Consider the following 12,613-nt stretch of genomic DNA (forward strand, 5'->3'; position numbering starts at 1 on the left):
GCCTGTGTACTACGTAAAGTGAAACGAATACATGTACTTGTCTATTAATATATATATATATATTCTATTTTGCCTCATCCCTGTTACTTTTCTTAGCACTTCCGGAATGGGGCGGAGCGAGATGGGCCGGGGAGTACGTGGTAAATAATATGAATAGAGGAATTATAGTAATACATTTTGCCACTAGTGCTGTAATACACAAGATGAAATGTATTATTAAACATTTCTGATATTCCTTTATTACCATTCTCCTTAGCGTGATAGCTTAACGTACGCTGGTTCATCAAAGGAATATTCCCAAGAAATAATAAAATTAAAAATACTTTACATTTTTGAGCCTAAAGCCTGAATTTTTACGTTTAAAAAAAAAAAAAATTAAAAACAAAATCAAAGGATACACACGCGCTCAATAAAGAGAGAGACACACAAACCCGCTGGTACACAAACACTCACTCAGACATGCTCACACACGACACACCGTAGAGCGAAAAAGTACACACACTTCCTCAAAAACACAAAAAAAAAAAACACACTCAACCTTCAAAAGACAAAACACACACACTCGAACAAAAACCCCCCCACAAATTTACACTGAACAAAGACACGCGTTCAAATGTACTCGCACACAAACAATCAAATGCGCACAAAGACAAGACAAAAAAATCCCCCACACAAAAACTCAAAGACACGCTCGCTCTTTGGATGATTTTGTCTTTAGTATGAAATCAGTCAGCATTTTGTGTCACACGATCCATCGAACGAAAGATGGGAAGCACTTTCCGACTACAGGCTGACTTTCTTCAAGTCCTCGGGCAGAATTCTGCCCTTCTTCCTGGCCTTCTTCTTATTCTTCTCCACCTTGGCGTTCTTCCTCTGCTCGATGTTCCTGCGCCGCTTGTCCTGCCTCTTCTGCAACTTCTCCACGACGGCCTGGCTGCGCTCGGCCCACTCTTTCTTGCGGCGGTTGTGCTTCTTCTCCTTGTTGGCCAGTGCGGCGCGCAGCTTGGCCTCGTCGTCCTTGATCTTGACGCCCTCGGCCTTGTACAGCAAGTTGGTCCACTTCATCCTGGTCTCCACCTCCCGGGCCTTGGCCTCGTCCTTCTCCCGCAGCTTGTCCAGTTTGTCCTTGCGCGCCTCCACGCGGCTCAGCAGCTGCTTGTAGTTGCGCCCCGACAGCGGCGTGATTTGGCCCTTGATGCGCTGCTTCTTGGCCTTCTTCTTCAGCGCCTTGTCCACAAACTCCTCCTCCACCGTTTGCACCGTGTTGAAGATGATGGCGTTTTCCTGTCGTTTGCCGGCAGCCGGGGCCTTTTCCCGTTGCTCCTCTTCCTCCCGCTTCACCTCGACCTGCTCGCTTTGCGCTTTGGTTTCGGCCAGCCTCTTCAGACGGAACTCGTTCTTCTTTCTCTTCTTGCGCTCGCGCTCTAGTTTCCGCTTGGCTCGCTTGGCCTGGACCGCCTCTGATAGCGCCTCCTTGGGGGCCGCCTGACACAAATGAAATAACACGTGCGTCATATTGAGGATTTCTTTGGCATTTCATAGCTCGCCGGATCGGGAATTGTATCTTTCACGTTGCGGTGAACCCTCCATCCTTTATTGTGGGGGACACCTTCCAGACCGATGGTGCAACAATTAATTGACAATAATAGATTCTCAAATCAAGCGACAACTATTTTGATAATCGATTAATCATTTAGAGATGATGTTCATCCTAAAATTGTCCAAATCCTCAGACTTTCAGCCTCTCAACAGTAAATATTCTCAGATTTGTGTAGTCCTCCATGAAAGAAAGAAATAGTCGGGCTTGGCGATGATTTGACACGGAAGTGCGGCAATTTATTGGTTCATTCAAGGACCAAACACCTGTTGTGCACGTTACCATTCATCTCCTTGTTAGAGAACAGCAAGTTGTGCAAAAAGTACTAAAACATTCAACAGTCAATCAATAATTAAACTCACCTGTAAAGGTTATAGTGCTTTTTAGGTTCTCCCTTAAATTTCAGTCTATTCCTCTCTTGTGGAGATTCCCCACCACTCGCCATCTTCATACCTGTGCTCTCGCCTCTTCAATCTTCTCGTGCAGCCTCCGCCGTAGAACGTCGACGGTGGAAAAGCTGGCCTTCACATTTCCTACTTCAGAGACGGAAAGAAAAAAAACACATTGCAATTTGACAAACAAGAAAACCTCCAATTTGTTTGGATTTCCAAACAAACTTTCTCATAAGAAATGACAGGAGGACATCACAGTGAAGTAGTCACTGCTACTAATATTACTGATGCCCCCCACCCCAAAAAAAGCTAAAGAGGAAGAAAATCTTCCACCAACTTTGTGTACCTTCGTCTGCTGTTTGTGTTGCGTTCACTTTCAAGTGTCCGTTGTGTGCTGATGCTGGCCTGGACTTGTTCACAGGTGTCGCAGTGCGCGTCATCTCATCTTTGAGTGATTTCTTTTTACTCTTTTTCTTCTTTTGCGGTGGACCGGTACCCTTCTGGCCCTTAAAATGAGCTGAAAGAAAGGGGGGAGAGAAAAAAAAAAAAAAGCCTTGAGTAATTTTTCACATGGGAGTGGGCGGATAACTCAGAAAATGGAAACTAATGTTGTTGAAAATGATGGAGAGATACCGGTGGAATGAGATGGATCCTTCAGGTTGGTTCAGTTTCTCTCTAGTATAAGGATCGGAATAGATGAAGGCCAATCTTTCTTTGCAATCGAGTGAAATCTTTTCTGATGGCTGACACTATCAGAAACACTGACCGACATTTACAAGCTAAATTCTAATATTTGTTCCAAGAAATTGTATTAAATCATTCCCAACAGTCTATTCTCTTCATTTTTTTTTTTTTGGGTCCAATCAGATTTCTGTCTATCTGATCTGTTGCCATGTCAATCTAATATGGCCAGTGCCTTCAAAATCAGTACAGCTGGTTGATGTAATTTAAATTATATTAGCAAATTCATCCTTTCCACCCTACTTATAATTTAAAGAAAGACTTATTGTCATAATCAAAAATATCACCAAACGTTACCGAATGGCCTCTTCTTTGGTTCCTGTTCCCGCGGATTTAACACTTTACTCGTCAATTTCTGGATGTACGAGTCCCTCGCGGCGAGATCCATGTCTAAATGAAAGGGGAAAACAACAATTCTTTATAATAAAATAGCCGCCATGCCATTAAATAAGCAACACATCTGAACACGCGTGCGGAGGAGGGAAGAATAAAAGTGACGGACGCGGAATGTAAGGTACCGGAAGTAGTAACACCAAAATACATCCCCGCGTCTACCATTAGCATAGCAACATGCCCTTTACGTAGCTGCCCCAATAGGCTAAACTGTGTCGGGATGTATTCGCTAAAAACGCGGCTGGTCTTCTACAACAGAGCGTTAGCGACTTTAAAAAATGTAAGTTGTCTGAAAAAAAAACCCACTCACAATGAGCAATCATGTTTTTCTTTCTTCTTCAAATGTTTGGCAAATGAATGTACTTGCAGACGAATGTCGTTCACGTCAAGAGAACTCTTTATCTGCATAGATCGCCTCTCTTCACACGTACAGATGGTACTGTAATTCTTTCAAATGTCTTTAAAATACGCTGTAAAAAAAGGTAAAAGTAAAAAGTATTCACACGAGAAGTGCAGATACTTGTGTAAAAGAAAATTCAGGTAAAAGTAAGAGTACCTTTTCACCTCCTGCACTTAAGCTAAAGTAAAATAAAAGTACAGTCTGAAATGTATCTAAATACAAAAAGTAGAAATTAATTTGACAAAGTAAAGAGTAGAAAGTAGATATCTGAATTTAAAATTTTGGGAGTAAAAGTTTAGTTCGAAAACTAAATACTCCAGTACATATGGCTGAAAAAACTACCTAAGGACAGTAACAAAGTATTTGTACTTCAGTACTTCCTCTGTAAAATGTGGTCCTCTGAAATTGAACACATTTATTATTCTGGTGGATACACGAGTTAATTGTGCCTTCTGCCATCTTGTGAAAGAGCATTTCATTGTTCTTCCTGTCACTGTACGTCACCGGCATAGACAGATGAATAAAAATACATTATTGGTAGCAAATAATAATCATTTTCAGCGCAATTAAGTGGAATTGGATAATTTCCCACAGCCCAATGTTTAGGAATCACGGCATTAAGGCTGAATTTAAAATTGGTGGCATAATAATGATATTGTTCCAATAATCCTCTTATATTCTTCCAAAACAATTACAAAATGGCAATGTCATGGTGTGATTTCATGTCACTGATGTATAAATAATAGTCAAAGGGTTATGAATATGAATTTATGCTTACTATACATTCTCCAGCCCGGTGGATTGTACGGCGGCATTCGTCCAATTCAGTGGCGGCGACCGGAGAAGATACTTTCCTAAAATGGTTCCTGCTGCTGATCCCGGCCGCCACCTTTGGCCTCGGTACCTGGCAGGTACGCACTTTCTTTCCATCCCATTTTTTTTTTTTAAATATACAAATGTTTCGAATAGTTGATTATTTTTGGAAGGAAATACATTGAAAATGTAAATAAAAATACGATATAAATATCTTCTATCACAACAATTCATTAAAGGTATTTTAAATTTAGTATCAAATAGCAAATAAAGATATAATAATGTACAAATATTTTAAAAGAACAATTCAATAAAAGATCATTCTTAAATAAAATGTTCAAAATGAAATTCAAATAATAATCTAAAAATATATTTTAAAAAACGATTTTTGAAAAGCATATTTCATTTGTACATGTACAATTATATAAGAATATTCAAATATAAATCAGTAAACATATTTTTGTAATTTAACAAAGTAAAGAAATATAATGAAACAAATCATTAAACGTTTATTATTAAGAAAGAAAATATTTTAAGATAACAGTAGGTCATAATTTTTCAAATGATTTCATTTAAAAGCATAAATAAACATTTATTTTCATATAACTTAATTTATAGACATTTTCAACTTGTTTGTGAGACACCTTATATATTTATGTAATATAGATATATTTTTTCAATTGATTAAAACATTTTTAAAATTATTTTGTCCATCTAGAAAATGTAGTTATTAGTTATTTTTAAAAAATTGATGAATATATTTGTCATCTTCATATCTTGTTGTCTTATGTCCTTTGCGTCCGCATTGTTTTTGTTTTTGTCCACCAAGGTGAAGCGTCGCCAGTGGAAATTGCAGCTGATCGACGATCTGACCAGACTCACCGCGGCCGAGCCCGTTCCGCTGCCCGTCGAGTGAGTGCGGCGCCTATTGACGCTTGCGGGAAACGGGGGCCGCCGGGAACCGTCCTAACGTCGCCTCTCCGCAGCCCCCTGGAACTGACGGGGCTGGAGTACAGGCGGGTGCGAGCGCGTGGCCGCTACCAGCACGACAAGGAGCTGTACGTCCTGCCGCGCTCGCCCGTCGACCCCGAGAAGGAGGCCAGGGAGGCGGGACGGCTCTCGTCCAGCGGCGAGACGGGCGCCAACGTGGTCACGCCGTTTCACTGCACGGACCTCGGGTAACACGCATACGAGTCACAAATTCACTTGTAAAATCGTTAGCCTAATAGCATGACCAAGTCATGTTTTCAGAAAACAAGAAAAGTCCAGGTAACGCCATTCCACCTTTGCGGATTAGCAAGACGTGGATGACAGAGAATCTACACAGGCATAAAAAAAAACAAATAAAAAATAATAATCTAGATTTTTAGCTAGCACATTGCTATTTTCGGTGAACCTTGAGACAGTAATAAAATATTTGTTTATTCTATTAAGTCAATATTTTATTGACTTTTAAGTTAACAAAATATTTAAAAATACTTGATGAAAAGACTTAAAGAAAATTATACAAATTTTTTTTTAAAAAAACGATCCAAAATAATATTCATGAAAAAAAATATATTTATTATGTGGTTTGAAATAATTCACACATTAAAAAATTAGATTTTGTTTTTGTATTTAAAAATAGTTCACTTAAAAATTTGTAATTAGGAACAATTAAGTCAATTGGAAAAGGTACATAAAAGTTATACAATAACCTTTAAAAATACTTTAAACTTTTATTTTAAAAAGCTCATTACAAATGTAATACAACGTATTTAAAAATAACTTTTAAAATGTAACACAAAATATACCAAAATAACTTCATGGGAAAAGTTCTTTGAAATTTGCATTTTATGCAATTAAAACATGAAAAAAAAGTATTTATTATGAATATTCACCACTAATTAAAAATGTAATACTGTAACATAAAACAATATCTGAAAACAACAATTCATTAAAAATCGATTGAATTTTATGAATTTTGTTGAATTTGTAAAGTGTGTCAAAGTACCACTGATCATGTCTTCAGCATCACCATCCTGGTGAACAGAGGCTACGTCCCCAAGCAGAAAATTAAACCGGAGAGCAGGATGAAAGGCCAGGTGAGCAATCCACACCACCCCCACAACAATTTATTATTATTTTTTTAAACCACTGGATGTTTTATCTAAGCGAGGAACGTGTTCACGCAGGTGGAGGACGAGGTGGATGTGGTCGGGGTTGTCCGGCTGACGGAGACCCGCAAACCCTTCATGCCCAACAACGACCCCGACAGGAACCGATGGCACTACCGCGACCTAGAAGCCATGTCGGACGTGACGGGAGCGCAACCGATGTTCATCGATGCCGACTTCGGTAACGTGACGTATCACGTGACCAGCGGTGGGAAGTAACAAAGTGCATTCGCATTCCTGTACTGAAGCCCTGAGTATTCTTGGTTCGGCATCTGCTGATTTAGCGGGGGGGGGGGGAACCTTTCTTCTGTTCTTTGCAAAAAAACAAACAAACGTATTTTTACTTGTGGTATTTTGTGCCGGTGAAGTGAGTTGAGGAGAATTTAGATGAAAATAGGGCTTTCCTATCTTGTTGGTGCCCAGAAACTATATTGAAGGCACTTGAGGAGCTTCATTTAGACAAAAGTAGTGCTTTGCCACCATCTTTTGGAATATTGGTGACAAGGAACATCTTGGCACCTGCGTACATTTCAGAGTCTACAGGTCTACTTTTGTTTTTACTGAAGTAACAGAGTTGAAGTAGTACAGGTACTTGAGTCTTATTTTACACAAGTAGTATTTGTACTTCTGCTTTCTGTCCACAGTGAGAGTACTTTTACCACCGCTGGTCATGACTGCGTGAAATATGTATTTTTCCGATACAAATTCTGTAAAAGAGTAAATATATTACAGCCAGCACCATCCCAGGCGGGCCCGTCGGCGGGCAGACGAGGGTGACGCTGAGGAATGAACACATGCAGTACATCATCACCTGGTAGGTAACTTTTTAGTAGTAGCAGTGTACTTGATTTAATTTGATACACTTTTGTTTCTTTCAGGTACGGCCTGTGCGCGACCACCGCTTACATGTGGTATGCAAAATTCATCAAGAAGATTAAAGTGTAAAATGTGTCAGCTGAGTTTGTCTGTTATTTGCAATTATGTGACATTGGCTCATTTCCCACGGCATAACTGATGGCAGTGCTTGGGAATCATTCAGGAAATAGACGCTGTAGGAACAAAACAAAACAAAAAAAAAGCCTTTACTCCAATGGGATGTTTCTCGATTCTGTCCCAATCTGTACGAGTGGTTACGAAATGTTTCAATTTGTGGAAATTAACACTAAAGGCGTGTGCTCTAAAAAAAACATTTGGTGTAATTAAATGCTCCACATAGGGCACACACACAAGTAAAAATAGCCTCACTTAAGAAATAAGAGTCGCGCCAAGTTTTTTTACATGGCGGTATTTTACAAAAAATGTAAAAGCCCTCTTGATGTGATGAAATTGCTGGAAACAGCTGTGAAACCCCCCCCCAGATTTTTCAAATGCTTTTGAAGATTACTTTTCAGCAGACTAGCAACTTAAACGAATGGTTTTTTTTTGTTTGTTTGGTCCATTTCACAGGAAGTTGGTGATTGAAATTGCAAGCTCAGGGGTTGGACTTGAAATCACATGAATTGTTGCCATTGCTGAAAAATAAATGCCTTACTCATCAGGCGTGCCAATAAAAGAAAGCAGTCCCAATGTTAGAACATAAACTTTTATTACTCCAAACAGTTTAACCAAGCTTTGTTGCCAACTCCTTGGCCTTTGCCTTCTCCAACTTGGCGATGCGAGCGGTGGACTTGGGGCCCATGATGTTGCCCCCCCAGTGACGACGGATCTGCAAAACGACAAGAAAACGGCCACATTGAGGCTGTGTTAGGAAACATTCGCACATTCCCTACTCACTATAAAGGGCGACGATGTACTGAAAATCCCTTAGTGTTGATTAGGGAATGAGTGAATAATTACGAACGCAGTCGCTACGTTCAGAATCATTCCCTACTCACTAAAAAGAGATTTTTATAAAGCAGACCTAGTTAGTCCCTAAAATGTCCACTGAAAATCCCTTCGTATTGATGAGTGAATGATTCCGAACGCAGTCATTCATCATTGCCTCCTCACTATACAGTGAGTAAATGCCACTTTTAAGTGATTAACAGTAAGTTTTAACTTCAGTGATGAAGTCTCACCTCATCGTATCTGTCGTTGTAGTTAGTCTTGATGGCTTCTACGAGTTTGGCGAGGGCACCTTTGTCCTCACTGGGGAAAAAAAGGCAGAATGCGTGAACAGCGTTGCAAGGGGCCGGAAAATTTCCAGTACATTTCCATGCTACATTAAGCTCGGAGATTTCAGACCCATTTCAAATTGGAAACCGCGTGAAAGTGATTTATTATTTGCTTACGGGTTGATCTGCGTGAAGGCCACCGAGGTGCACGTCTTCCGGTGCACCAGCTTGCCCAGGCGAGCTTTGCCCTTCACGATGCAGTAGGGGACGCCCATCTTGCGGCACAGCGCGGGCAGGAAGACCACCAACTACAAGCGGAACAGGAAAACTCCAGCTTAGTATTTCCAGGACATGACTCAGTTCTCACATTTTTTGGGATCGGGGTGGTCTCTTGGCTCAGGGTTAAAAAGCTCGTATGTTTTGATCCACACGGGACGATTCAGGTGAAGAAATTCAGACATCATTGCCGAGAAAACGGCTTCCAAGCGCCCGAGATTCCGTACGCTCACCTCGATAGGGTCCACGTCGTGGGCGATCACCACCAGCTGGGCCTTCTTGCTCTCCACCAAAGACGTGACGGTGTTGACGCCTAGAGGGGAACGACTTCATGTTAAAAAGGTAACGTTCGGTGTGTTAAGGTTTTTTCAGAGGATCTTTTCAGGCCAGTGCTCAGGGTTAAAAAGCTCATAAAACATCAGGATGAATCTCAGGTGAAGAAATTCAAGTCACATCAGTGCATTCAGGCCACTTTTGTGTCGAACACTTGAGGCCAGGTCCACACAACACGGGCTGATTGAAAACCTGTTGATGCAATAAGAATAAAAGCTTTTTGTTTCAACCATTTGTCTCATTTCTGTGATGTGAATAGGTGGCACTTCACATGCTTAAAGTAGACCAGCAGCATGCCACAAGATTGGCAACTTGAGTCAGTGTGATATTTAAATTCCCGTGTACGCGTGGACGAGGCCTCAAATTCGGGTTGCGTTCTTTGTCGCTTACCTGCTCGCACGACGGGGGGCCTCTTGGTGGGGGTGTCTCCTTTGCCGGCCGCCTTCTGCTCAGCGCGGGCCAGCAGCCTCCGCTTCTTCTCCTGCTTGGTCTCGGGCCTGTACTTGTGCGCTAGCTTGAACAGCTGCGTGGCTGTGGGAGGGACACAAACATGGAGGAACGTGATGTCAATTCGCGTACCAGTCGAATCCTGGTAGATGGGGCGTCCAGAGGAAGCATCAGTGATCTTGGTGGAAAAATGTCAGCAAGGGTGTTAAGATAGCAAATATTGCATTCACATCATCTGCGAGGATGGGGAAGAGTTGACGGGGCAAGTGGCAGAGACGTACCGGTCTGTCTGTCCAGGGCCTGGGTGAACTGGTTGATGGCGGGGGGCACCTTCAGGCGCTTGTAGAGGATGGCGCGCTGCCTCTGCAGACGGACGTAGCGAGGCCATTTCACAAAGCGCGTCAAGTCACGCTTGGGCTGAATATCCTGGCCTGTGCGAGGGGGAGGGGCGGTTACATGTCGTACTGCAAACCCACGGGGGAAACGTCTATGGAAAGCCATTTGAGCATTTAGTCGATATCCTTGACATGCATGTACTAGTACACTTTGCGCTCACTAATAAGAAGACTACACCGATCTGATCGGCTTTATCGGATCTGTCGATAATTTGCCGAGGTGTAGAGCTAGCGAAGACAAAGAGCGTAGCAGTACATAGACGTTAAACCGGATATCAAGGATCTTAAATGCTCAAACGCTTTCCATACACGTTGAGTACGGAATGCGCATCAGCGATCTTGGTGGGAAGGTTGTCTTCAGTGGTGGTAAGACAGCAAATATTCGCTTACATCATCTGCGCACCGTTTCGGTTCTCTTTTGCCATCAGTCAACTCACCGATGCCGAAGTTCTTTGGCCTCTTCTCGAAGAGGGGGTTGACCACTTTCTTGACCTCCTGTTTCTTCACCACCACAGGGGCGGGTGCCACCTTCTTCCCCTTTGGCTTCTTTCCCTTGGGCTGGCGAACAAGAATTAATGGCACGCAGTCAGAACAAATCCAAATAAATGAACATCATTTGGTATCGACAGACTCGACTTCATACATCGCAAGCGTCAAACTCATGACCTCAACTCTTTAAAGTACAGCCACTAACCTACTTCTGAAAAACATTTGCCTTACGAACACTTGGACAGGCTGCACTGGCTATAACGTGGTTTGCAATATGTTCACAAGGCCAACCATGCTAAGTTCACGCCACACTGGAAACACAGCATCAGTTTGCATTTTATGTAATTAAAAATAGGGATCTTCATGCCACTTTTTCTCAGACCAATAACAGTATGAGTATTCACTCTTGCATACTCACCGATACCACTAATACTTTCGAGACATACAATTTCGATTAACTCAATGGCAAATGCAAACCATGACCTTTATTTTTGACTCACACGATTTGCTGATGTGTCAAACGGCCAGTGTAGGCACTAACTATTGGCAAGGACATTTTTTTGCCTTTGGTATCAGAGGCTGGTATCAGAGGCTGGTATCAGCAGCCTTTACGAGTCCCCCATAACTTGAAATAAGGCCGGTATCAGCCCGATATATCGATACTCACCCGGCTCTAATTAAAAACCTCAGTGTGTGTGAGGTGAAGCCCTGGTCAAGCTTACCAAAAACTGGCATCTTCCAGCAAATTAACAATTTTAACAATTCAAAACACGACCCGCTTGAGGAAACCAAGTAGTTCCTAAGTAGAGTAGCAACTACATCGGGATAATACCTATAAAAGTGAGCAAGACACAAATGAGTCAAATTGGTCAAAAAAAAATCCTTTACAAAAAACTATCAGACAGCAGTTAGGCCTAACTCTAACGATTGCATTTCACTATATTAAGATGAAGGACGGCTTGCATTTACTCACCGGAGAGACTTGACAATTTCCGAGCTTAGTAGCAGGCCACGTCGGACTTTTATTAGGGGAGCCTCTAACTTAGCTGCTTCGAAAAGCCAAGCAGCGTTTAAACGAAACAAAATGTCAACGTAGCAGTGGTTAAAAGTGAAGAGGAAAAAAAATGAATCCACGTAAAAAACACGCGTTTTCACCATGTTAGCCTTAGCATTGAAGCGAGCGGCCATAGGACTGCTAGCACCGGTAACTGCCGAGGAGGCTCACAAAAATACAAAGCGAACTGCGACGACAAATAACAACGTGTAACATCAGGGGGGGGGGACGCGTGATATTGTGTCAAACTTTACGGCACAAAATGCTTTCGCGAGACAAGGATGCCGACAGATACAACTCGGAGATAATCGCTGACAATAGACGACTGTGCACTCACCATGTCGGTTCAGGCAGAAAGGAGGAGCAAAGCCTGCTGGGAAACAGAAATACCGCGAGGCTTCGCAGGAGGGCAACCTGGTCCCGATCAACCGATCTGACATCAGATTATAAAACTGCTCTCGAGTAATTCCCGAATACAAAAAGGTTAACAGCAGATCTGAGATCTGCGTTATCTTCTATTAAATAAAAGAGGCCATTTTAGCCGTAGCATCAATTAATATATTTATTTACATTTTGAATGTATTAAAATTAATACAATAATAATAATAGTATTTTATACTATTTTTAATCACATGTCTATGTGAAGTCAAGTAGCTATTAAAATACAAAAGTTTTACAAAAAAATATTTTTTTTACGTATTTTTAATACTTTATTTAACATTGAAAATTACATACGATAAGACAAAACGGTGATTCTTGTAAGAAAAAAAGAAAAGAAATGACAAAATAAAGACGCAGATAAGGTGCATGTCCCCACGACCCGACCCGATAAGCAGAAGAAAATAGATGGATGGATGCATAAAAAAGAAATTGGAAAATCAGGAAAACATTTTTGAAAATAAATACTCGATTCGGTTAATTCGTGGGTGCTGAAGCATGAGTATGCAGGGTCCACTTTATATACAAAATACAAAATGTTTATAAAATCCTTGTTTGGATTGGAAAACAAAAACCGTAGTAATTTAATCTGTGGC

The 12,613-nt window shown here is 41.5% G+C and overlaps 3 protein-coding genes and 4 non-coding genes across 9 annotated transcripts; 1 reads left to right on the top strand and 6 right to left on the bottom strand.

Annotated features, from left to right (window-relative positions):
* Positions 1–571: 571 nt before the first annotated feature.
* On the bottom strand, positions 572–3,223 carry surf6 (surfeit 6). Of its 2 annotated transcripts, none has more exons than XM_061698680.1 (4): positions 3,028–3,223; positions 2,336–2,506; positions 2,051–2,130; positions 572–1,485 (listed from the first exon to the last, which is right to left on the bottom strand). In XM_061698680.1, the coding sequence occupies exons 1-4, from the start codon at positions 3,116–3,118 to the stop codon at positions 784–786; spliced, it is 1,044 nt and encodes a 347-aa protein (XP_061554664.1). In that variant the 5' UTR covers positions 3,119–3,223; the 3' UTR covers positions 572–783. The 2 variants fall into 2 exon arrangements, with proteins under 2 accessions (XP_061554664.1, XP_061554663.1); XM_061698679.1 differs by having other exon boundaries at positions 575–1,485; positions 2,051–2,133.
* A 62-nt stretch (positions 3,224–3,285) lies between these two features.
* Positions 3,286–8,005, top strand: LOC133413938 (surfeit locus protein 1). Of its 2 annotated transcripts, XM_061698878.1 has the most exons (10): positions 3,286–3,403; positions 3,493–3,559; positions 4,316–4,434; positions 5,166–5,248; positions 5,323–5,514; positions 6,348–6,420; positions 6,511–6,673; positions 7,225–7,306; positions 7,371–7,403; positions 7,939–8,005. In XM_061698878.1, the coding sequence occupies exons 1-10, from the start codon at positions 3,344–3,346 to the stop codon at positions 7,988–7,990; spliced, it is 924 nt and encodes a 307-aa protein (XP_061554862.1). In that variant the 5' UTR covers positions 3,286–3,343; the 3' UTR covers positions 7,991–8,005. The 2 variants fall into 2 exon arrangements, with proteins under 2 accessions (XP_061554862.1, XP_061554863.1); XM_061698879.1 differs by lacking the exon at positions 7,939–8,005 and having other exon boundaries at positions 7,371–7,446.
* A 55-nt stretch (positions 8,006–8,060) lies between these two features.
* Positions 8,061–12,002, bottom strand: rpl7a (ribosomal protein L7a). The gene is made up of 8 exons (XM_061698880.1): positions 11,917–12,002; positions 10,474–10,594; positions 9,923–10,072; positions 9,585–9,725; positions 9,095–9,174; positions 8,763–8,893; positions 8,550–8,619; positions 8,061–8,197 (listed from the first exon to the last, which is right to left on the bottom strand). Exons 1-8 carry the CDS (start codon positions 11,917–11,919, stop codon positions 8,093–8,095), a joined length of 801 nt encoding a protein of 266 aa, XP_061554864.1. The 5' UTR covers positions 11,920–12,002; the 3' UTR covers positions 8,061–8,092.
* LOC133414271 (small nucleolar RNA SNORD36) lies at positions 8,977–9,054 on the bottom strand. Its single transcript, XR_009769978.1, has one exon. It is a non-coding gene; the product is annotated as a small nucleolar RNA SNORD36 (small nucleolar RNA).
* On the bottom strand, positions 9,250–9,324 carry LOC133414272 (small nucleolar RNA SNORD36). The gene has a single exon (XR_009769979.1). It is a non-coding gene; the product is annotated as a small nucleolar RNA SNORD36 (small nucleolar RNA).
* On the bottom strand, positions 9,808–9,881 carry LOC133414275 (small nucleolar RNA SNORD24). Its single transcript, XR_009769981.1, has one exon. It is a non-coding gene; the product is annotated as a small nucleolar RNA SNORD24 (small nucleolar RNA).
* LOC133414274 (small nucleolar RNA SNORD24) lies at positions 10,363–10,436 on the bottom strand. Its single transcript, XR_009769980.1, has one exon. It is a non-coding gene; the product is annotated as a small nucleolar RNA SNORD24 (small nucleolar RNA).
* Positions 12,003–12,613: the final 611 nt, after the last annotated feature.

The sequence above is a fragment of the Phycodurus eques genome, chromosome 15 (genome assembly GCF_024500275.1).
Source record: "Phycodurus eques isolate BA_2022a chromosome 15, UOR_Pequ_1.1, whole genome shotgun sequence".
In the NCBI taxonomy this organism is placed as follows: domain Eukaryota; kingdom Metazoa; phylum Chordata; class Actinopteri; order Syngnathiformes; family Syngnathidae; genus Phycodurus; species Phycodurus eques.

Coding starts and splice junctions, on each gene's coding strand:
- rpl7a (XM_061698880.1), bottom strand. Junction 10,073..10,473: donor GCCAAAGAACTTCGGCATCG/GTGAGTTGACTG, acceptor CCCCTCGCACAG/GCCAGGATATTCAGCCCAAG. Junction 8,894..9,094: donor ACGACGTGGACCCTATCGAG/GTGAGCGTACGG, acceptor TTCCGCTTGTAG/TTGGTGGTCTTCCTGCCCGC.
- LOC133413938 (XM_061698878.1), top strand. CDS start 3,344: ATGTATTCGCTAAAAACGCGGCTGGTCTTCTACAACAGAGCGTTAGCG. Junction 7,307..7,370: donor ATGCAGTACATCATCACCTG/GTAGGTAACTTT, acceptor TGTTTCTTTCAG/GTACGGCCTGTGCGCGACCA. Junction 7,404..7,938: donor GCGACCACCGCTTACATGTG/GTATGCAAAATT, acceptor TCCATTTCACAG/GAAGTTGGTGATTGAAATTG.
- surf6 (XM_061698679.1), bottom strand. CDS start 3,118: ATGGATCTCGCCGCGAGGGACTCGTACATCCAGAAATTGACGAGTAAA. Junction 2,507..3,027: donor ACCAAAGAAGAGGCCATTCG/GTAACGTTTGGT, acceptor CCTTTCTTTCAG/CTCATTTTAAGGGCCAGAAG. Junction 1,486..2,050: donor TTGAAGAGGCGAGAGCACAG/GTATGAAGATGG, acceptor CATTTGTGTCAG/GCGGCCCCCAAGGAGGCGCT.